The sequence below is a fragment of the Podarcis liolepis genome, assembly GCF_965112155.1.
Source record: "Podarcis liolepis genome assembly, chromosome: 16".
Lineage (NCBI taxonomy): Eukaryota > Metazoa > Chordata > Lepidosauria > Squamata > Lacertidae > Podarcis > Podarcis liolepis.
The window spans coordinates 43,224,774-43,248,873 of record NC_139567.1 but is presented as its reverse complement, the minus strand read 5'-3'; the positions used below and the strand labels follow the sequence as shown (position 1 = coordinate 43,248,873).

Below are 24,100 nucleotides of genomic sequence, written 5' to 3'. Positions count from 1 at the left end.
CTGATAATGACCTTCCAAAAGTGTTTCTCAGATGGTTTGGTTTTTTTTGTGTGGCTGGGGATAATTAACACCTGTTACCCTCCCCAAGCCCTTAGGACTGGAGCAAGCTGACTCATCTAGTGCCAGAAATGCTAAATAAATCAGTTTATCCTTCCACTTCTCATCCCCAACAGAGATCTGACCTGGGCACTGGAGCCATTGAAATACTGCTCAGCAAACATGGAGCTTTAGAAATTCTAACCCACAGCTTCAAAATGAATCTTTTGGAAACTTGGAAGGCTAGAAACTTGCTTTCAAACAAACAAACAAACAAACAAACAAACAAACAACCTGAGATTCTGATGACTGAGTCACAGAATACTGCCATGCGTGCCCATCCAGCCTGCTGGGATTTACCACCAATGGTGTAAAAGCAGGTTTACCAACAGCCACTAATCTGGTCGCCTATGGTGAGTAAGGACTGCCTGCTAGCGACCAAGGAGGGATGCTTTTGGAAAGTTAAGATATCGGGTTCTTTCCTTCCAAGTGCATGCTTCCAAATGATGAGCATGGGGATATTATGTGGGCAGACAATATTACTTGTGATGGGGGGGGGGGTTTATGGTTGAGAAGATGCCTTAATAGCAGGCTGAAGGCATACGGAGAGCACAATGGCCCACTTGAAAGGGCAATTTCTGCCCTGCGTCACGCCAAAGCCCGTTGTTGAAAAAGGCAGGCTCGAAGGACGCATGCCCATCTCCATCTCCCCCCGTCCCCAAAGACATTTCCACAGGAGGGCCTCAAGGCCTATTGAGCGCAAAGGCGATGACCGCCGTATCCAGGCTACCAGCTCGGTCGCCCCTCGGAGTTGCCATGGAGGGCACGTCAGCCGGACGAAGAATGCAGAATGCCAGCAGCAGTCGCTGACTCCCCACAAAAGGGGAAAATGCATTTTAGACACAAATGTTGCTCTTCCTTTATTTTCTCCAAAGAGGGGGGGAAATAAATCAAAAAGCCACAAACAGTAGCAATAGGAGGACTTCAGCAAGGTCACGCCAACCGAGGAAGCTTGTCTCACGCAAGATGAGCCACATTCGCTTATCTGCGGATGGTTCTTTTGCTCAGGGGTACAGAACATCTGCTTTGCATATGGAAGGTTCCGGGTTCAATCCCTGCTCACATCTCCAGGGAGGGCTGAGAAATAGTCTGCCTGCTGCTCTGACGAGCCGCTGCCAACCAGAGTAGTCAACAGAGTAGTCAACAGTGAGATCCAGTGTGGTATAGTGAGCTAGCATGGCAGAATAGGTCCCGGGAGACCAGGGTTCAAATCCCCGCTCGACCATGAAGCTCCTTGGGTGGTCTTTGGGGCCAGTCGCTGCCTCTCAGCCTAAACCACCTCACAGGGTTGTTGGGATTAAATGTGGGGGGGGGGGGAAGAACCATGTGCGCCATCTTCAGCTCCTTGGAGGAAAAGGGATATACAGGTAAACGCCATCAATGAATCAATCACTAAGCTAGGTGGACCAATGCTCTGATTCTGTTCCTATTTAAGTCAGCCCTTTATTAACACCCATGAGGACTGGAATCTTATTTAGTCTTATTTGCATCAGGGCAGAATGCTGGACTAGAGGGTCTTTCGGCGCTTCCTAGGAGGTTTTTAAGCATAGGTTGGATGGCCATCAGTCAAGGATGCTTTAGCTAAGATTCCTGCATTGGAGGGAGCAGGACTAGACGACTCTTGGAAAGTCCCTTCCAATCCTACAATTCTATTGTTGTTTAGTCGTTTAGTCATGTCCGACTCTTCGTGACCCCCTGGACCAGAGCACGCCAGGCACTCCTGTCTTCCACTGCCTCCCACAGTTTGGTCAAACTCATGCTAGTGGCTTTGAGAACACTGTCCCACCATCTCGTCCTCTGCCGTCCCCTTCTCCTTGTGCCCTCCATCTTTCCCAACATCAGGGTCTTTTCCAAGGAGTCTTCTCTTCTCATGAGGTGGCCAAAGTCTTGGAGCCTCAGCTTCAGGATCTGTCCTTCCAGTGAGCACTCAGGGCTGATTTCCTTCAGAATGGATAGGTTTGATCTTCTTGCAGTCCGTGGGACTCTCCAGAGTCTCCTCCAGAACCAGAATTCAAAAGCATCAATTCTTCAGCGATTAGCCTTCTTTATGGTCCAACAATTCTATTATTATGCTTATTTTTAGGGCATTAACCATGGCTCAGTGCTAGAGCATCTGTTCCAGGTAAAAGAAGGGCGAGCTATATAACCCAGCAGGGCTCTACCAGTTGAAAAGCATCTTCCAATTCACCCCATCTCCCCCCCCCCAATCCCTGTGTACCTCCCACCTCCCGTAAAAGAACATCTGATGCCAAGATTCAATAGAATCGCCTCTTAAATTGGAAATGCCGTTTCCCCACCACCGGCACCCCGGATGGAGATCGGTTTACCAGGAGCACTCTATTCCTGGAATAAATTTCCATCAATCATTCAGCGCAGGTAGTTTTCGACAAAAGCAAGACAAACGGCCAGGCGGGCAGAGCTGTCACCGCTGCGTTTCAGATCTCGTTAGAACGAGGGCAGCCGCTCCTCCGCATCAGACCTGGCCAGCAGAAGAGCTCTGTGAGTTGCGGCAGGGAGTTTGGTTACAAACCGCGTCCATCCAAGGCGACTGGAGGATCATGAAGCCGGTGGTTCGCAAACCATTTGAGGCCGTAAACTCACCCCCTGAGGCCCTTACCCTACCCTAACCTAAGCGTCAAATCAAAACAGTGGTTTGCACAACCCATGGAGGAAGATAAGAGAACGATAAAATTCAAAGCAGCAATGATTAATTGCACAATTATTCACGATCCATTTAAAACTGTTTAGTTTAATCGAATCAGCAAAATTGAACTTGACCCAGGGAGACCAGCTTTTCAAAGTCTGAGAGTCATTTGCACCGCCCTGCAGCCGCCTTGCCTCTTAGGACCCCCCTAGTTAATCCCACTGCAGGGGGGTGCTATTGCCCACTCTGGGAACTACATCTCTAAGTGGCTCCGGGAACAGGGAAAGCTGTCCAATACCAGCTTCAGTGGGACGGCTGTGGAAAGAGCTCCTGCGTTGCTGGCAGAAGGTCAGTGGTTGAACCCTCAACGTATTCAGGGAGGGCTGGGAGAGAGAGGCTCCCTGCCTGAACCCCTGGAGGGCTGCTGCCAGCCAGTGTTGGCAACACTAAAATAGATGGACTCAGGAAAAGGCAGCTTCAGAGGAAAGATTTCCTCCCTGCCCAACGGAGCCGTTCAACAAAAGGAATAATTCGGAGGAACGGACCTGTACAAAGCCAGCCTGTTTTGCAGGAGTGGCCTGGCCCAGAGGGTTTATTGAAAAGAGAAACAAAACTCCCTTAAGCCGATTGAGGAGTGTGTGATTGTGGCTTCAAAAGGAAAGGAAAGAAACCCACCTGTTTGCTTTTGCAAGCAAAGGGCGGGGGCAGCCGGTTGCTGGACGGAAGCAGGCAGAAAATTCCAGCAAGCGAGTCTGCAATTGCAACAGCGCTCTCTCCCTCCCTCTCTCCCTCCCCTCTCTTTTCATGTTCTGCCTAATGAGGTGAGACAGGAGCTGACCCTCCGCATGCGCTGGGTTGAGCCATGCTTCTCCCTTTTCATGGAGGGGAAGGGTACCCCTGGCCAGTTCTCCCTCCTCTGTCGGAGGCAGTAAATGGGGAATCGCTAGTGGGGAAGACTTGCTGCTATGGCACTCAGGTCCCACTTGGGAGATCCAGGGCTGATAAAAGAAAGTCGTTCTTCACTCAGCACAGAGTTAACCTATGGAACTCTCTCCCACAGGATGTAGTGATGGCCACCAAGCGCGATGCCTTTAAAAGAGGATTAGACCAACTCATGGAGAGGACTATCGACGGCTACTAGCTAGAATGGCTCGGCTCTGCCTCCAGTCGGAGGCAGCAACGCTTTCTGAATACCAGCTGCTGCAAACCACAGGAGGGGAAAGTTGCTCCTGTGCTTGAATCCTGCCCTGGGTTGCCCAAAAAGAGGCATCTGGTTGGCCACTGTGAGAACAGGATGCTGGACTAGGTGGGTCATTGGCCTGATCCTGCAGATTCTTCTTATGTTGGGCTCAATGGACATCAGAGGTGGAAACCAGGCAGGAAATTTGTTCCCCTAGAAAGTGGGTTAGCCCAGAGTGGCCGGCAAGGGAGAGAAATGGCTCTCTACCCTTTCTGGGCTACAGCAGAGGCGATCTTTCTTTTGACGCTCTATTTCTGCTTGCACTTTCTAGATTCCAGCTGTTTGGCTCACCCTTCAGAAGGAGGCAGTTCAGTCTGACGTGGACTAGAAACTTGACTGGCCTGGAATGCTCTCCCTATGATCTTTGTTTTTTCTTTATTATTTCTTTGAAGGAGCTCCAGGCAGTGTGCATAGTCTGTCCCTGCCTCCTTCCGTTTTTATCTGCACAACAACCCTGCAAGGCATGTGAGGCTGAGAGAGGCATGAGCCTCTAAATGTTGTTGGGACTCCCGGCCTGGCCGAGGCTCAGAGGTGATTGCAGCTGGGAGTCCAGCCACATCTGAAGGGTCACAGGATTCCCCTGTCCTCTGCACTAGAAGAGAAATAAAGCCTGAAAGTTTGGCTGCAATCCTCATCTCCCCTGTTCCCTTCTCTATAGCATGTTCTCTTCTCAAGATCACAGGCTTTGTCTTGACTCAGCGTTTTTGTTTTTTAAATGCTGAACTACAAACATTCTGTCCAAAAAAAGGGGGGGGGAGAAGTGTTTTTCTCCTTATCTAAAATGTCACTTAGGTGCCAAGCAAATAAGTGGGATTTTTGCAAAACAGCTACAATTCAGAGCAGAACCACCAGCGGAAGTGTCTCTGAGAAGGCATCATTGTCGGGGCGCAGTCTGCCCTGCAGAGTTTCACAGTGGCCGGGGCTGCCCTGGCGCTCGACCAAGACACCCTGGGAACCATGAAGGAGAAAACAGGGAAGAGGAACGCAGGCAGGGGCAATGGCCCCTGAAAAGGGATTAGGCAACGGGAATCGGCTCTAGCCTGCAAAGGGGGGGGGGTATGGTGTAGTGGTTAGAGGACTGGGACATAGGGGGTTTAAATCCCAATCGGGCTGTGAAGCTCACTGGGTCACCTTGGCCCAGTCACTGCCTTTCTTGGCCTAAGCTACCTTGCAGGGTTGGTTTTTTGGCTATTTCCTTTACCCTTCTGTTTCCATTAGTCACGAATGCGGAAAAATGTTTTCCATGCAACATCTGGAGCATCACTGGACCAAATTCAGCAGTTCTGATGAATTAAGTAAACTAGTTTTAACTGGGTTTTGAATAAATGTGCAATCAAAACCGTTACCGTTTTGAATTTTATTGTGTTATTCTCTTCCTTAGTAGGTTGTGCAAACCACTGTTTCCAATCATGCTTTTTATAGGGAAGAGGGCACTGGGGAGGCATTTAAGAAACCAAGGGGGTGGTGGACCAAGAGCCTTTGGAAACCACTGGGTTAGAGTATCAGACTATGTAGGGCCTGGGAGTCCAGGGTTCAAATCCTACACAGAGGGAGGAAGTTCACTGGCCGGACTTGGGCCTTTCATTGCCTCTCTCAGTCTAGCCTACACCACAGGGTTGCAGTGAGGATAAAAAGGAGACGAGGGTAGTGGCGTAGCGTGGGTTGTCAGCACCCGGGGCAAGGCAAATAATTTGCGCCCCCTAACCCGTGGATTTGCGCCCCCTAACCCTAACCCCCAGATGTTGCGCCCGGTGCCGTCGGCACCCCCTGCACCCCCCACGCTACGCCACTGGACGAGGGAGCACGTACACGTCGCCTTCAGCTCCTTGCAGGAAAAGAAAAGGTGGCACGTAAAATGTGAGAAATGTATAAACAAACGCAACCACCCACTTTCTTCCCGCAGGGAGAACCTGACATCCCACACAGAGATTCCCGCAGTTTCTATGCTGTCCGAGACCACCACCACCCTGGCAGCCGCCCAAGCCCGCTCCAAACCGTTCAGGCAGAGCTGCAGCCCATGCAAAAACGCAGAGCTGAGCAAACAGGAGACGGGCTGTGTTGTGGCAACGGCGGGCAGGCAACAAGGCAAGGGCAGGCAAGTGCGGAGCCAAGGCCGGCCCGCCAGCTCAGACCCACAGGTGGAGGCCGAGAATAGAATGGGCCGCCTTTACATAAGAGGGGGAAGGAAGACCAGATTGAAGCCGGGGTGTGGGGTTACAGCAGCCAGGGGCACTGTCCTGCAAGGGGGAAGGGCACACGGTTCTGAAGGCCTCCAAACCGAGGCGGTGGCCAGAACGGAGCGAGGACCGGGGGGGCTGAGATCTGGCATGCAAAGCCAGAGCCGATCGCTCCCCCACAACACACACACCTGAGCTGGCATAAGCAGAGTTACGCTTCCCCGGAAACAATCGTCGGGTTTCCTTCCTTAACACACTGTCAAGTTTCTAGTCCACTTGAAACTAAACATTCAGCAAAAGGGGTGGGCAACACGAAACAACAACAAAAAACCCCTGCCCTGAGGAACTCGCTCCCACAGGATCCCATCTAGGTGATGGCTTTTGACCTAGATGGCTTTAAGAGAGGATTAAGACAAATTCATGGAGGACGGCTACTGATGGCTACTAGCTCTGCCTCTGATCACAGGAAGCAATGCTTCTGAATACCAGTTGCTGGAAGCCGTAGGAAGGGAGGGAGTGGTCTTGTGTTCGAATCCTGCTTGTGGGTTTCCAACAGGCATCTAGCTGGCCACTGTGAGAACAGGATGCTGGACTCGATGGGGCACTGGCCTGATCTAGCAGGCTCTCCTTGTGGTTTTATAATCCATCAAAGGGCAGGGTGAAGAGGTTTAGAAATTGCTTAGTTCAGAGTTTGATGGTGTGTGTGTGTGTGTGTGTGTGTGTGTGTGTGTGTGTGTAGAATACTGTTCTTGCTCTCCTCCGAGAGGGGAACATTTCTGTGCAATTTTAAGGCGCATCTTTGCAGGATAGCAAATTTGGTAATTTGTTGACTGTGGTAGCGGGTGGGGAAGAAGGGACTGGAGAAAGGGAAATTAAAGCAGGGGGTGGGGTGGGACTCACCAGATTTAATATTAACAGAGAAATGATTGCTCAACACCCCCTGCATCGATCTCCAGGAGGCAGACCCAAAAAAGCACCAGAGCGCAACCAATAGGCCCTGCCACAGTTCAGAAGGGCAGGAAGGTGTGGCGGCAGGAAGTGGCAGTAGGGCAAGGAGAAGATACAAAGGTCTCTGGGGCAGACAAAGGAGGGGGCGTCACAGCACCAGGCAGGCGATCGAAGGGGCTTGCCTTCAGCGCCAGTCATCTCCTACAGGCGCCTCTCCCTTGGGAGCAGAACAGTTATGCCCGGCAACTCACTCAGAGAGTGGGGAACTGTGCAGATGGGCACACTCAGGGTGGGGGTTAGGAACAGCCCACAATTTTGAGAATTACTATTGTTATTTACGCTGCCGGGTTTTTTGAGGCTGCAACAAGCATTGCCAAGGGCTTCTAAAGAAGTCTTTGCTTTGGGCTACATCTCTCATCAGCCCCAGCCAGATGGGAGGTGTAGTACAAAGATCCTGGGGGGGGGGGCACCAGGCTGGCGAAGGTAGAGATGGGCATTTCCCAAAGTACCAAGGCAAGTGCCCCTTGCCACTCTGCATGAGTCATTGCTCTCTGGTCCAATCAGGGATGAGAATTCCCCACACCCAAGCCTGGCAAGATGGGAGCATTCACAAAGAAACCCAAAGGGACAGGCTGCTTTAAAAGGACACCTTCATGAGCACTAGAACCTACCCCAGGCCGAAATTCTTGTCCCGCATGTGACCCGTGGGCTGTGCACTCTCTGCCCCAGTCTTGCATCCATCCAGCTGCCAGAGAGAACAAGAGGCTACTGTCTGCTTCAGCCCACGGAAACACGAAAACTGTGGCCAGAAAGTCATGCCGGCATTGCTCTCTGCTGCTCAAAGGGACCCGAGTCTCCCTGCCTGTCTTCCCCCTTGCTTCACCCCGTAAGAACCTAGAAAGGCCTTGCAGAATCAGGCCAACGGAGCTCATCTGGTCTCACGGCCTGTTTCCACACTGGCCCATTTCGCTCGGGAGAGATTCCTGATGAATTTCACCGCCCGTGCGCTGGCACACAAACACACTCACAGCGCAGATCTCTAGGATTCTCTCCCCAGCAGCCCCCACGGTTAAGGAGCAGAACTGGCACTCTTTGTCTGCAAAAACTTCCTTCCCAAGTAGAAAACAACTTTTTATCTTCAAACACACCCTCGAGATCTCAGCATCTTGCAATGGGAGAGGATTAACCTCGCCAGTATTAAGTAAATCAAAGCACGCACACCGTGTACCTGAAATTTTAGTAAGGAGCAAGCGCTGTTAAGACGGAGAGTGCAGGTTTGGGGTTGCTGTTTTCAGTTCTAACTGCTCAAGGTAGTAAATTAAGTTAAGGCAAATTCTCTCTCTCTCACTTACACTAGGGAGCAAATATACACCAACTGACTGGCATTCTCCAGAATTCACACCAACAGCTGCTTTTGCATGACAAAAATGTGGTGGGTGGGTGTTTAGCTACTAATAAGAGCAGTCTTTGCCAACCTGGTGCCCTCCAGAGGTTTTGGACCACAACTTTCATCAGCCCCACAAACAGAGTACCAATGGGACGGACCACCCCCAGAATCATCTAATATACTGAGATACACTGCCATGGAACATGGAGGATCCATCTATGCAACAAGTTGCCTGGAAGTTGTAGCCCACCCTGTGGCTTGTGTTGAATGTTAGTTCTACTCAAAAGCAGACTCACTGAAATCAATTAACATGATTGGGTCCATTCATTTCAATAGGCCCCAAACGTGGCAGTATAGAACCACATTTCTTTCTTTCTTTTTAATTTTTGCCTATTATGGATTTGGGTTCTAATCGTGTTGGCCTTACTTGGTCCATGTTAGTTATCTGTGTTTTCTTTAGAAAAGTTTATAAATCACTTAATTGGCTCTCTAAGTGGTATGCATAGTAAAATGATAGATAGAACACCACACAGCTAAAATCCACAAAACTAAAAAACTACATAAAATGGCTTGCTATTAAAAACACAGATTAACTATTGGCAAAAACTTTTAAATGATTACAGGTTTGGGCTAACTACCATATTTTTCACCCTATAGGAGGCACTTTTTCCCCTCCAAAAATGAAGGGGAAATGTGTGTGCGTCCTATGGGGCGAATGCAGGCTTTCGCTGAAGCCTGGAGAGCGAGAGGGGTCGGTGCCCATCGACCCCTCTGGCTCTCCAGGCTTCAGGAAGCTATCCGCAAGCCGTAGGAGCCCGCGGGAGTTCCTACCGGGCTCCCATGGCTTGCGCAGAGCTGCCTGCACCCCGAATCCCGGGCGCACTGAGCAGTCGCACCCGGGCTTTGGGTAGCTCTGCGCAAGCCGCGGGAGCCCTACCCCGGCTTGTGCAGAGCTGCCTCTTATCCCGAAGCCCTGGCGCGCTCAGCAGTCGCGCCGGGGCTTCGGGTAGCTCTGCACAAGCCGCGGGAGGGCTCCCCCGGCTTGCGCAGAGCTGCTTGATCTGGGGGCTGGGGTCAGGGGAAGCTTGGGCTTCCCCCGCCCCAGCCTCGCACCTTGGGGGGGGGGAAATAATTTTTTTTCTTTATTTCCCCCCCAAAAAACTAGGTGCGCCTTATGGGCCGGTGCACCCTATGGGGCGAAAAATACGGTATATGGCTAGGCAGGCTTGCTGAATTGTGTGTGTGTGTGTGTGTGTGTGTGTGTGTGTGTGTGTGTATTGCACAGGAGCCTATTTTTTAAACAGTTTTAGAAACTCAGATATATAAGCTAATCGCCAAATGGCACTTAAACCTGGGTTACAGGTGCCACAATGGACTGTCTCATCAAATCCAGAATAAAATGGACAAGACATTTCCACAGATTGGCCGGCTGGCTGGTGCAGATGTCACTCGCCAAATCGCGCGACAAGGCATCTTCACTTGCTCACCACTGGACCCACACCAGTTGAAAAACATGTCTGGCACCTGGGGAATTTCAAGCACTGTTTTAAAATTGTGATTCACATAAATACCCTGCCCTCAGAGATTTCCTAAATAAATAAATACATATTCTTTACAGTATTATGCTGTGAACTGGCGCACCTCAACTAAAAAGCCTCTCTTTGGGCGAACCCATAATTTTGTTCCATTAAAAGGCTGACACAGATATATTACAGAGTTGACCCCAACCACGTATGTACACACACACACACACACACACACACCCAGACAAGCAGGCCAAAGGGAATCTGGACTTATTTGGAGATAACTACCGGTTTCTGACCAGGCAAAGCTCACTAAGCATTAATCTTTTTATGATGGTTGTAAAATTTTAACGTCAGCTGGGAGCAAAACAACAGAAGCACTCTCTGTCTGTCTCTCTCTCTCTGCGTCTTCCCCAGATGATGTAAGGTGGAGGCAAAACTCAGGATCTCTGTCCAAAGCAAGGTGACCACAAATGGTTGGATAGTGTTCTCGAAGCTACAAACATGAGTCTGACCAAACTGCGGGAGGCAGTGGAAGACAGGAGGGCCTGGCGTGCTCTGGTCCATGGGGTCACGAAGAGTCGGACACGACTAAACAACAATATCAAATTTTACTCAGAGAAGACCTATTGAAATGGAGGGATCTAAGTTAATCATGTCCATTAATTTCAGTGGGTCTACCCAGAGGATGACCAATATTGGAAAAGTGTGGGGGGAGGTTGGGCAAGATGACCCTTTAGGTGCCTTTCACCTCTACAGTTCTAGAAAAGGCACCCTGAAGGTTGGTTTGGCTGAAAAGCTGCCTAGAAATTTAAGCAGGCATGCATCTGTCTCAACAGGAATACACACACACTTCTCTCTTTTTCTCTGGAAGAGAAAAGCAAAATGGCAAGTAGCTTTAAAGATAAAAACCAGAAACCTCCCTTGCCTCACATTTGCTCAGTCGCAGCCAAGACTTAAATCCCCACGAAAACCAGCAAAAAGGGCCCCGCTTGGCCACAGCTGATAATCTCAGTAGGGGATGCGGCAAAACCTGTTCCTGATAACCGCAGGAGCTTTAATCTCTCTGTTCCAGGGAAGGAAAGGGTGGGTCTCCCCCACCGCTGGGTGCCTGTAAGCAAGGGATTTGCACTCCCTGTTCCTTCGCTATCAGGACCTCACCAAGTCGCTAAAGAAGAGACACTGCGGAGCTCCCTCCCTCTGCCCTACGATGCTTCAGCCTCCAGCCGAAGCCAACCTAAGCAGCTGAAAAACCAACCTCATTTTTTAAAAAAGATGACGACATATATTAAGTCTAGGTTTAATATCTCCTAAAACCCTGAATACACTACGTTTGGAACATATCAGATTCTGCCCACTTGCAATTCCCAGGAAGGCCGAGGGAGAACATTGTGGCTACTAGCTATGGGTAGCCTTAAAGGTAAAGGTAAAGGGACCCCTGACCATTAGGTCCAGTCGTGGCCGACTCTGGGGTTGCGACGCTCATTACGCTTTACTGGCCGAGGGAGCCGGCGTACAGCTTCCGGGTCATGTGGCTCAAGCCGCTTCTGGCGAACCAGAGCAGTGCACGGAAACGCCGTTTACGTTCCTGCCGGAGCATACCTATTTATCTACTTGCACTTTGACGTGCTTTCGAACTGCTAGGTTGGCAGGAGCTGGGACCGAGCAATGGGAACCGCGACCTTCTGATCAGCAAGTCGTAGGCTCTGTGGTTTAACCCACAGCGCCACCCATGTCCCATGGGTAGCCTTACTGCCCCCTTAATTTACCCAATCCCCTTTTGGAAGCCATTCCTGTTGGTGGCCACAGCAACATCGTGCGGGAGCGAATTCCAGAGTTTAACCATGCGTGGGCTGGGCAAAGAAGTTCTTCCTTTCGTCTGTCCCAAACTCCCCACCATTCAGCTTCTGAAGGCAGGCATTCTCAACAAAGCATGCGAGGCAGAACTCTGTTACTATCGCAATGCCTCGATTCAGATCCTGTTCCATTCTACCACCCACAATAGCAAGATCCCATCTCTGCAGTCCTGCAGGCGAGGAAACCGCCCAACGAAAACGCCGGGTCCCCCAGCATCCTGATACCGTAGACTCACAAAGGCGCTGCAACTTACGAGACACCCACACCATCTTCTAGGCAATATACTCTGGTCCACAGTTCAGCCTGCCGCCTCTGAAGTTGTGCAGAGGAGTTTATCAAGGAATGGTTGTTATTATTGGTGAGGCTCATTTGGCATCAACACAGTACAAAACCGAGCCTTTAATGTCACCGGCCCAGCCCTACAGAACGCTCTCCGAATAGAGATTCAGCAGGCGCCTTCCTACACTGAACTTTGAACCTTTGCTGAGATCTTTTCTTTGCTGCCAGGCTTAGGCAGACAAATGCTTCCTGTAACAGCTAGCTGGTGATCTACTTTATTTATTTTTTTAAAGACCATGCAGTTTTCTTGCGTGTATATATATGTGTGTATATATATGTGTGTTTGTGTGTGTGTATTTGTTGTAAAAGGTTTTGATTTTTTAAAATTAAACTGGGGTACACAGCTACTGTTTATAAAGAAATACAGTGGTACCTTGTTTCTCAAACGCTTTGGTTCCCCAACACCGAAAACCCAAGTAAGTGTTCTGGTTTTCAAAAAATTTTTGGAAGCTGAACATCCGATGCGGCTGTCGGCTATTGTTTCTGGGGCACCTGCAACAATCAGAAGCTGTGCCTTGGTTTTTGAACATTTCAGAAGTCAATTGGACTTCTGGAACAGAGTAAGTTTGGTGCTTTTGTTTTTGCTTTTATTTTGCGTTTTTGTTTTTGAGGCTTTTTTGGTGAATTTGCTTTTGTGACTGTGTGGAACCCAGTTCAGCTACTGATTGATTGTTTGATTGATTGATTGACTGTGGAAATGGATAAATGCCCCCCATCCAAACAATGACTATCATAAATGCAGGTAAGAAAAAATAATAATTTTAATTTTTATCATCTACAATACTGTCTTATTTATTTTACAGTACAGTACATTGATTATTGCTTTCATTTTATGGATCAATGGTCTCGTTAGAGAGTAAAATTCATGTTAAATTGCTGTTTTAGGGGTTGTTTTTAAAAGTCTGGAACAGATTAATCCATTTTGCATTACTTTCTATGGGAAAACACGCCTTGGTTTTGGAACGCTTTGGTTTTGGAACGGACTTCCGGAACGGATTAAGTTTGAGTGGAACCAAGGTACCACTTTAATTATTTCAGTTTGCTTATAGACTGCTTTTCAGCTCCATGGCACCCCGCTAGTACATACAAACATTTAAGAATGTAAGAGCAGCAGCTGGAGTAGGCCAATGTCCCATCTAATCCCGTTCTCACAACAAGATGTGTGTGAGCAACCCACAAGAGCAACTCTTTCCTCCTGTGGTTTCCAGCAACTGGTATTCAGAAGCATTGCTGCCTCCAAACACGGAGGAAGAGCATAGCCATTGAGGATAGCAGCCATTGACAGCCGTCTCCTCCATGAATTTGTCCAACACTGTGGGGAGGAGTCCCATAGTTTGCACTGCATGACGAAGGAATCAAGGTGGCTTGCATGGTTCTCCCCTCCCCCTTTAATCCCCACAACCACCCTGTGAGGTAAGTTAGGCTGAGCGGCAATGGTTGGGCCGAGGTTACCCAGTGAACTTCATGGCCAAGTGAGGATTCGAACCCTGGTCTCGCAGGACCTAGTCCAACACTCTAACCATGACACCACCATCCCTGGTCTCAAATAGGCTGTTAGATGCTCTTGTCCGTGAGATGCCAGAAACCAGCGACCGGCTGCTACTGGGAGGCAGGGTAGCAAAGGGTTGGACTTGAGTTATTGAATCAGGTACGCCATCAAAAGAAGGAAGGCTAGTGGCAACTTTGGAGCCCGGAACCACAGCAACTACCGTATTTTTCTGTGTATAAGACGCCCCCTGTTTTGGGGGACTCCAAATTAAGAAAATGGGGGGAGGGATTGTATCTGTGTATAAGACGACCCCCAATTTTAAACCTATTTTTTAAAGAAAAAACCTCAGTCTTATACACGGAAAAATACGGTAATTACAACTCATCTGGTACTGGGTTTCTGCAGCAGGGTTAAAAAGGGGAGCAATGGCTGAAGACACACCTGATACTGGGCTGCTTTCTGGGGGGCTCAACTCTGCACTGCTCCATAAGCCATGTTTGGGGCTGCACCTCAGGAGCTGAGCACCTGCCTTGCGTGCAAAAGCAGTTTCAATCGCCAATGGCATCTCCAGGTATTGCCGTTTGTGTGAAGCTCAGTGCAAAAATACTGAGCTAGATAGTTTTGGTCTAGCACTGTAGAAAGCAGCTCCCTACATTCCTCTTTTGTTCATCCCACGAGGACTGGAATCTTGCATTCTTTTTTAGGAGGCAGTGTTGACAATACTGAACTTAAGTATTGTCTGAATTGGTAGACGACGGCTACCTATGTTGCTATGCTTTCAGGGCGAGGCCCCAGAGTTGCCAGGTGTGCTTTTGTTTCTCCTCCTCCACTGGGCCTGGGAACTCTTCAACTGCTACAGGGCAGGGAGGAATTCAACACGTGTAGCTTTCCCCCAGCATGGAGTGATGGTGAACGCTGCATCTGTTGAACTGCTGCCTGCACACACAGGTTAAAGGCACGGCAGAGGAAGAGATGGAAGTGAAAGAGCTGGAAATCCAAATTGGATTGGCAGACAAAAATGTGAGAATATGCAGAGTTAGCAAGAACAACAGCAAGATTCTGAGATGATAGAGATCAAATATTTAATAGAGAGTGGGACGTTTACGGAATGCACCTAAAAGAGCACTGTAAAAATTTAAATTCTTTGGCAGGCCTGGATTGACCTCTGCATGAAATAAGGGAATTTTACAAAACCAATACAACTGAAAACAACTTAGGAGAGATAAAGGAAAGTGTGTAGTCGAAAATGTAATTGAGGAACCACAATGGGGTGATTGGAAGTCACGGCTGGAAATAGCTATGTATGAATCTAAATCTTTTTTGGTAATATGTATCGGTTTTGGATTGTTTTGGTTGACTTGCTTTGTTTTGCTTTGCTTTGGTTGACTTGCGTCTCCACCCCCATCATTCTGCCCGGACACTGAGGTCCAGCGCCGAGGGCCTTCTGGCGGTTCCCTCATTACGAGAAGCGAAGCTACAGGGAACCAGGCAGAGGGCCTTTTCGGTGGTGGCGCCCGCCCTGTGGAATGCCCTCCCATTGGATGTCAAGGTGATGGACAACTACCTGACATTCAGAAGACATCTTAAGGCGGCCCTATTCAGGGAAGCTTTTAATGTATGATATTTTAGTGTTTTTTGGTTTCTGTGGAAGCCGCCCAGAGTGGCTGGGGAAACCCAGCCAGATGGGCGGGGTACAAATAATAAATTATTATTATTATTATTATTATTTTAAAAATCAATAAAGCATTACAGAAAAAGGGATATATAAGAAAAAAAGGGGGGAAAGAAAGAGCTGGGAATCCAGCAGCTCTTAAGAGCATGCATGTCCAAACATTGCCTTTCCTTTCCTTTTGTAAAATGTATATCCTGCTTGATAGTTGAACAAAACAAAACATCAAAGCCGTTAAGGTTTTGGAGCCTAGCAGCATTTTACTTGCTTCTCCTAGGCAATTATTTCAGGAGGCAAGCTTTTTCCGAGAGTGGATGAGCTGTAGCGCCAGAGCCTCAGCTTCACATGCAGAAGGTCCCAGGTTCAAACCGCGGTGGGAGAGAACCCGGTCTAAAATCCCTGGACAGCCGCTGCCAGTCAGTGCAGGCAGTACTGAGCTAGATGAACCCAATGGTCTGACTCAGTAGAAAGCAGCTCCCTGTGTTCCAGCAGCTACTGTGGATGTGCTGTTTAAGCAACAACACTTCAGGTGCTCTAGGAAAGGGCTCCGAAAACACACACACACACACACACACACACACACACACACACACACGGCAATCTCCCCAGATAGATACCCACGGCTAGTTACTGGCAAATTCACATGCCTGCATCCTGCTCTCTGCCCTTCACCCCAAAAGCAAAGGGGAAGTAGCAAATTCAGAGACCGGAGTCTGCTGTTCTGCAGAAGGCAGTGTGTAAGTGTGAGGGGAAGAGTGCTGGCACGCAAGAACATCTTGATTTATCCAGTGTTCGAAACTCCCGATGTTCTAGGAGCATTTTGCGACAGGGAATTAGCGCAAGTAGTTTCTGAGCTCCGGGTGCAGCACTGCGCCTAAGATTTCAGGTTAAAACTGTGGAGTGGAAGGAAAGGAGGGCCTTTTTCTGCCTCCCCACTTCCAGCTGCTCTCTGAAGACTGGAGATGAGACCCTCTTAAGAATATTAGAGATGTGGGCAGGGGAAGGACTAGACCATGTGAAAAATGAACAAAATATTTTAGCTGCAGTTCATTCATTTTCAGCTTTGTAAAAGTGCGCCTAGACATTCCGTTGCACCCATAACCTTGGTTTAAGGTGCCATTTAGCTCCTAGCTTTCACATCTCAGTTTCTAACACTGGATTTATGCCAAACAGCGACTTTTAATAAAGCCACACTCTTCAACGATAAACTTGTGTTCCTGAGTGACTCATTACTGCACAGAAACTCATTCTTTTGGTATGGTATGCCCTACCACATCGTAAGAGCCTGCTCCACAAGATAATGTGGATCCTGAACAGGTGAAAAGATGCGGTCTGTCTGAAACACAGTGCCCAAAATGCAGCACGCAAGCTTCTGTGTCACACTAGACCCTTCCCTCGCCTGTAGGAAGCCTGGAAAGTCAAGTCAAGTCCCATGAGAGGCAGAAGCTTGCTGGGTGCATTTTTAGACTGTAGCTGGTGACGGCAGGGGACTCTTATTTGCTGGAGGTTTTTAAGCAGAGGTCGCCGGGTGGCCATTTGTCAGGGATACATACATACATATATACATATATATATATATATATATATATATATATATATATATATATATATATATATATATATGCAGGTTTTGGTGTCTTCGGGTGTCTTCCCGTGTAAGAGTTGGGGTGTCTAGGCGACGTTTCGACGAGGTCTCACTCGTCATCTTCAGGCTGGTGCTTTCGGCTTCTTGTTACTGGAACAGAGCAGGATCTCAGTGTTTGAGTTCCTATAAATACTGTTGAGGGGGTGTGGTGTATAGCCTCCAACGTTCTGGGCAGAGAGGAAGTTCCCAGGTTAGTGTGCCTTTTCTTCTTTTGTTCCTTAATTACTTGAGGGATATCTTGAGTGATTTCTTGAGTGATATTCTGAGTACCACTTAGGTGGGTCATTAGGTGTGGATTAGTTGCTAAAGCTTTCGTGTCTTGACCTCTTGAGCTTGTGAAGAGTTTTTCTGAGAAGATGGCTGTACTGCACTTAGTTGTGCTCTGGCTTGGCTTCGTGTATAGGGGCGAGCTGTGGTTTTGTGCCCTGTGCCAGCCAGATCTGTGTAGGGATTGCAGGGGGGTGCAGCATCCGGAGGTGCCACTATGGTTTGGCTACTGGATGGTGTCTGTAATTTATCTGTGGAGAGGGTCTGGGTTTGGGTCTGGTGTGGTTGATTGGTGATGGCGTTCTGTGTGCCTCTGGTTCTGGTGTCGGTTTTTGTGGGGAGGGCTAATTTCCAGATGTCTGGCAGGCGGGACGTGTCGTCACGCTTGTTCATGTTGTGAGGGTGTTTCTCTATCTCGATGGCTTCCATGATTATTCTCTTGTGGTGATGTTCCATGTTAAAGAGCAATTTGGAATCTGCAAAATTAATTTCGTGTCCTGTTTCTTTCATGTGTTGGAAAAGAGAGGAAGTTTTTTCTTCTTTTTTGACGGCATTCTTGTGTTCTGCGATACGTGCATTTATTCGTCTGTTTGTTTGTCCAATGTACGTGGCTGGGCAGACTTTGCAGGGTATTTCATAGACCCCTTGGTTTTCCAACTGGATTTTATCTTTGGGGTTTCTGAGGATATTGGCTATTTTTTGGTTGGTGCAAAAGGCTGTTTTGATATTGTGTTTATGGAGGATTTTGCTAATTTTATCTGTAGAGAAACACCCTCACAACATGAACAAGCGTGACGACACGTCCCGCCTGCCAGACATCTGGAAATTAGCCCTCCCCACAAAAACCGACACCAGAACCAGAGGCACACAGAACGCCATCACCAATCAACCACACCAGACCCAAACCCAGACCCTCTCCACAGATAAATTACAGACACCATCCAGTAGCCAAACCATAGTGGCACCTCCGGATGCTGCACCCCCCTGCAATCCCTACACAGATCTGGCTGGCACAGGGCACAAAACCACAGCTCGCCCCTATACACGAAGCCAAGCCAGAGCACAACTAAGTGCAGTACAGCCATCTTCTCAGAAAAACTCTTCACAAGCTCAAGAGGTCAAGACACGAAAGCTTTAGCAACTAATCCACACCTAATGACCCACCTAAGTGGTACTCAGAATATCACTCAAGAAATCACTCAAGATATCCCTCAAGTAATTAAGGAACAAAAGAAGAAAAGGCACACTAACCTGGGAACTTCCTCTCTGCCCAGAACGTTGGAGGCTACACACCACACCCCCTCAACAGTATTTATAGGAACTCAAACACTGAGATCCTGCTCTGTTCCAGTAACAAGAAGCCGAAAGCACCAGCCTGAAGATGACGAGTGAGACCTCGTCGAAACGTCGCCTAGACACCCCAACTCTTACACGGGAAGACACCCGAAGACACCAAAACCTGCATTCCTGTACCCGTGAAAATCTACGAAAGCGCATATATATATATATATATATATATATATATATATATATATATCCCGCCCTCCCCAGCTGAAGCTGGGCTCAGAGCGGCTAACAACAGCAAAAGTAACACAGCATTCTAAAATCAATTCGTTTCAAAATCAAATTAATTAATGGCAACCATTGGGCTAGAGTTCTGCGAGGATTCCTGCATTCCTTTAGCTGCGATTCCTGCATTGCCGCAGCGGGCTGGGCTAGATGACAAGATCCCTTCCACTTCTACAATTCTATGATTCGAGCAGATAAGAGAGCCGCCCCCCTCTCTCAGTGGGATCAACAACATTGCCAGGATTTTGAAGGACAGGACCCGAAGAAAAACTCAGCGGCTTTTTGGTATTTCTACCTTTGGGGGGCCCATTCACATGGGATGCTGCCCTGGCCCCACCAATGCTCTGTGGCTGTAATAGGGGGCAATGTTGCTTCCAGAAAGGCTTTCCCCTTAATTCCTGTGCCCAGCTGTGACCCCAGCCTGTAAAGTGGGCTAAGCATGGGCCAGTTGCTTCTCAGTTTTACATCCCAGCTTCTGCTTCCTCCCACTCCCTCTGCCGCTTCCGTTGCGTCAGACTTTTTGACTGTAACCTCTTTGGGGCAGGGGACCACCTGACCTCTTGCACTCTGTGAAACCCCAGGCATGCTAAGGGCACACTGATCTTGTCATCGAAGAACCCCACAAATAAGAATCTGCAGATCCCCAAAGCTCTCATAGAAACACAGCCCAGAACACTTTCTCTGACCTGCATTTGAAAGTAACACATCTCTTGGCCTTCCTTCCACACCCCAGGCACCCTCAAGAGGCCCCTGTCTGCAGGAGGGGGCTCCCTGGCCTCCCACGCTTGGTAATATGGGGAACGGCCACAGCTCTGCCTTGCATGCAGAAGTTCCCAGGTTCAAGCCCCAGAATCTCCAGGTAGGGCAGAGAAGCGTTTGAAATTTGCCAGGCGCATTTTGCACCTGGCTACTGGCCACTTGCAAGCAAGTGAAGGTGTCTGGGTACCACAACGGCATCTGACATCACCATCTGGAGGTGCCTGCCTGGGGATCCTTGGATCTGGACTGTTTTCACACACTAGCAATGCAACCTGTGGGATTCTATCCGTTCTATTTTATCTGCACAATCAGAATGGAGTGTAGGAACCCCAAAGTCCTAATGAAAAGCAAAACTTTTGAGTTGTTTGGCCCCAAAAGAGCAACTGGCTGTTCTGTTCTGCCGACTGTATCCCTGGTTTAAGGAGCTATTTAACACCTGGCTTATATATTTCAGTTTCTAACACTGAGGCAGAGATTCTCCAGTCTGAAACTGGAGACAGAGCAATATGTCCTAGGAGCACAGGATCACAGGGAGCTGCCATATACAGAGTCCAGATCATAGGTCCATCTAGCTTAGTTTTGCCATCACTGACTGGCAGCATCTCTTAAGTGTTCCTGGCAGGCTTCTCTCCCAGCTTTACCTGCAAATGCCATTGGGGATTACACCTGGGGCCTCCTGCAAACAAAGCAGATGCTCTGCCACTGAGTTGTTATGGCCCTTCCCCAAACTCTCTGCAATCTGACTCAGAAGGAGACTGCTTCCTATGTTCCCAGCACTCAGCAGCGTCAGAAGCAGCAAAGCCACACACAGGAGCATCAGAATGGCCCTGCTGGATCAGGTCAAGGGGGGTCTGTGAAGTTCAGCTTTCTGCTTTCACGGTGGCCAAGCGGATGCCCCCTCTAGCAGGACTCTCTCCACCTGCAACTTCCAGCAAGTGGTATCCAAAAGCAAGACTCCCATGCCCTGCTTCCTTGCCCAAAACTGGTGCTCCAAGCACCAAGGCTTTGTTTGGGCAGGAAGCCAGTGAACCAGTGGGGTTTTTGCACCAGGGAGCAGTGACAGTGGGGCGGGGGGTGGGGAGAGAAGAGGGAAAGGCATTAAAAGCCATCCCCACCAAGGCTGGCAGCTGCCCAGTTGTTGGTAGGAGACTGCAAGGCCTCTGCAACTGTAAAACCTCCATTTGCTGACACAGACTTCTTGTGCAGCTATTCCTGGACAGCCGTCTCTGATAGCCGAAGCCCCCCCCCCCCCTTCCCAAGCTGAGAGGGCCGAAGGGTCTGAGAAGGTGCCGAGAAGCGGAAGCCCTGAAAGTAGAGAGCTAGAGGCCAAGAGCGGAGGGACCGGCCTGAGGTTCTGGGGAAGGGCGTATGCCTTGCCGCAGAACAGGAAAACCACAAAAACCTTTTATGGAGCCAAGCGTAAAAATGGGGTGGGGGGAAGAAAGATGGTTTACGCTCCCCCCAGCGCAAGAATAAAGAGCAGGGAGCGAAAACAGGGCAGCAGGCCGAGCCGAACTCAAGTTGTCTCCAAACCTGCATGTTTGGAATTGGGTTCAAGAACAGACAGCAAAGCACGGTGAACTCACCGGGGGGGGGGGATCATTTGAAAACAAGAGTGCAAATTTGCAAGATTGCAGGGGGTTGGACTAGATGACCCTTTGGCTCCCCTCCAACTCTATGATTCCAATTATTATATTTATTCTTTTATACTGTGGACATTTTTATACGAGGCATTTTCCAAGGGGCTAAGAACAGCAGACAAGGCTCCCCTTAGTCATTTTCACAATAGCAACCCTACTTGCCATAACGGCTGCTGGAGGCAGCAGTGCTTCTGAACACCAGGAGGGGAGAATGCTATTGTGCTGGGGTCCCACTTCAGGTTTCCTACAGGAAACTGGTTGGCCACTGTGAGAACAGGATACTGGACTGGATGGGCCCCCTTGGCCTGACCCAGTAGGCTCTTCTTTATGTTCTTAACTGCTTTGTTTGGGGAGGAAAGACACCCATCTCTCATGAAGGCTACTTTCCCATGCACACTTCTGTGGCAATAATCCCCCAGTAAGGACAGGGCTCCCAACACAGGCTGCAGCCCCACACCGTTTGTTGGGTGGCTGAAGCCCATTCCTATACAGTGGCACCTCGGGTTACAAATGCTTCAGGTTAGACTCTGCTAACCCAGAAACAGTACCTCGGGTTAAGAACTTTGCTTCAGGATGAGAACAGAAATTGTGTGGCAGCAGCAGGAGGCCCCATTAGCTAAAGTGGTGCTTCAGGTTAAGAACAGCTTCAGGTTAATAACGGACCTCCAGAACGAATTAAGTTCTTAACCCGAGGCACCACTGTACTTGAGATTTACTTTGAAGCAAAAGCGCTCAGGCCAGCAACTCAAACCACCACAAAGCTTGGATTCAAGGTTCGCTCGAAGCTGCCCCTGGCACGTCTTCCCTCTCGCATAGTACAACTGCTCCAAAATTTGCTAACCTGGGAGCCCTCCAGGTGTTCCGGCCTGCAACTCCGGCCAGCCAGCGCAGAGCTGTAGCTTAAACATCTGGAGGGCAACAGCTGGGGAGGGCAGGTCCGGGCAAACCCAGCTTGCTGAGCTCCCGAAGTTAACTTCCCACCTAAACCCAATTTTCCTCTCTTTTTCTGCGCACGCGCTCGCCCACCCACCTACCCACCCACCCACCCCTCGGCGCGCACGGATGTTCTTTGGGGCAGGAGCGGCGTCGGAACGGACTAGACCCCCGTTTCCTCTATCCTCTCTGCCCCGCACCCCCAACAGGAATGGGAGAAATAGATCCGAAATAAGCAAGGAGATTCGACTCGCCCGCCCAGAGTCTCCTCCTTTGACTCTCTGCTTTACCCGAGATGACTTCCTAAAAAAATTGGCAGCAGAGAAAGGAGAGGAAAAAGGGAGGAAAAGAGCGGCGGCGGGGGGGGGGGGTACGGGACCCAGAGAAATCAAACGGCTTCTGCGCTGCAGTACGCGGAGCCACCGCTGGCAAGGGGACGAGAAAAGTGTATGGGGGGGTGGGGGGCGAGGAGGGAGAGAGAGAGAGAGAATGTAAGATTCTCAATCCGTGTCTGGGAAAAGGAGGAAATGATCCCATACGTTTGGGGAGGGGGTGCTCAACTATCCTGCTAACTTCCTCCCTAGTAACACGGGCTGGAGGGGGAGAGAAGCGGCGGCGGTACTCACAGCTGGTTGATGGCGTTCTGGGAGATGACGGCGTCGTCGGAGAAGTAGGGGATCATCTTGGGGGGCCGGCGGCGGCGGCGGCAGAGGGGGCAGGCCGGGGCGGCGGAAGGGGGTCGGCCGCTGCCGCCTGCTCCTCCTCGGCCCCCGCCGCCTTGCTGTCTCCGCCGGAGCCCGCGCAGGGTCATAGGGGGCTGCGGGGTCCCCGCCGGAGAGCGCGGAGCATGGGCGCACCAGGGCGCACGCCGGGGAAGAGAGGAGCGCGGCTGGCTGGCTGGCTGGCAGCGCAGGCAGGAGGCTGGGGCCGGGGAGCTGCTTGCGCTCCGGCGCCGGCAGCGGCTTCTGGCGCGTCCGAGGAGCGCCCGCCCTCCTGGCCTCCCCAAGCCGGCCCGGCGCGCAGTGCGCAAGGGCGAGCCGGCCCAACTTCGCCTCTGGGCCGGCCCAGGGGCGGGGCGCGCGGGCGTCCCTTCGCCGGCCACGAGGAGAGGCGGGCGCTGCCCCAGCACCAGAGACCGGCCGGGGCGCGCCTTGCCTCTCCGCGCTTCCCCAAGGCGGCGGCAGCTCAGCCACGCGGCCTTGGGACGATGCCGGGGCGTCCGGTCGCCTCCGTCTCCCGTCAGACGGGGGGCAGAGACGGGTAGCCTGGCTGCGTCGCGCTCTTCCCCGCAGTTGGCAACCGCCTTCCTCTGGGAAGTCCGCAAGCATGGCTAGGGTGCAGAGGCCATTGATAGCCTTCACCTCCATGCATTTATTTCTCTCTCCCCCCCCCCCAGCCACTTTTAAAAGCACCCCAGGGTGGCGCACTCCGCGCCCCCTGCCCCCCTATAGAGGACAATATATGTTGACATCTGGAAACCAAGCCTGATGAGGAACAGCTGGAGTTACTGGGTATGTTTAGCCTGGAAAAGAGGAGACCGAGCGGAGATATGATGGCCACCTTCAAATATATCAAGGGCTGTCAGATGGAAGAGCAAACAAGCGTGTTAACTCCAGTGCGAGGGTAGGACTCGAACCCATAGCTTCCAAGTTATAAGAAAGGAGAGGCCAACTAAACATCAGGAAAAACTTTCTGACAGTAAGGGCTGTTCAAAGGGGAACGGTCTCCCCTGAGAAGTGGTGGACTCTCCTTCCTTGGAGATTTTTAAGCAAAGGTTGGATGGGATGCTTGAGTCATGAGTTCTGTATGCAGGGTGGATGCTCTGCCATCAAGTTGGGGTCCTTCGCCAAAGAAGGTTTTAGGCAGCGAATTCCAGATGGCCATGTACTGTGTGCCTAGGCACTTTCCAATAACAAAA

General features: G+C 50.1%; 1 protein-coding gene and 1 long non-coding RNA gene across 10 annotated transcripts in view; one reads left to right on the top strand and one right to left on the bottom strand.

Moving 5' to 3' along the window:
* Positions 1-4,614, top strand: part of LOC310695531 — a 31,611-nt gene extending 26,997 nt beyond the window's left edge. For all 3 annotated transcript variants that reach the window (XR_014520125.1, XR_014520126.1, XR_014520127.1), the window contains 3 exons: positions 174-449; positions 3,801-4,046; positions 4,252-4,614. This is a non-coding gene — a long non-coding RNA (uncharacterized lncRNA). The remainder of the gene's footprint in view (positions 1-173; positions 450-3,800; positions 4,047-4,251) is intronic.
* Positions 1-24,100, bottom strand: part of SSH2 (slingshot protein phosphatase 2) — a 129,997-nt gene that overhangs the window by 52,533 nt on the left and 53,364 nt on the right. For 2 of the 7 annotated variants that reach the window (XM_083479750.1, XM_083479752.1), the window contains exon 1: positions 22,809-23,195. The exons of 4 other annotated variants lie outside the window; for them this stretch is intronic. In XM_083479750.1, coding sequence (XP_083335876.1) covers positions 22,809-22,993 — 185 coding nt within the window. In that variant the 5' untranslated portion in view covers positions 22,994-23,195. Of the gene's footprint in view, positions 1-22,808; positions 23,205-24,100 lie in introns of those variants that run through there. One more of the 7 variants, XM_083479751.1, reaches the window with a different exon arrangement.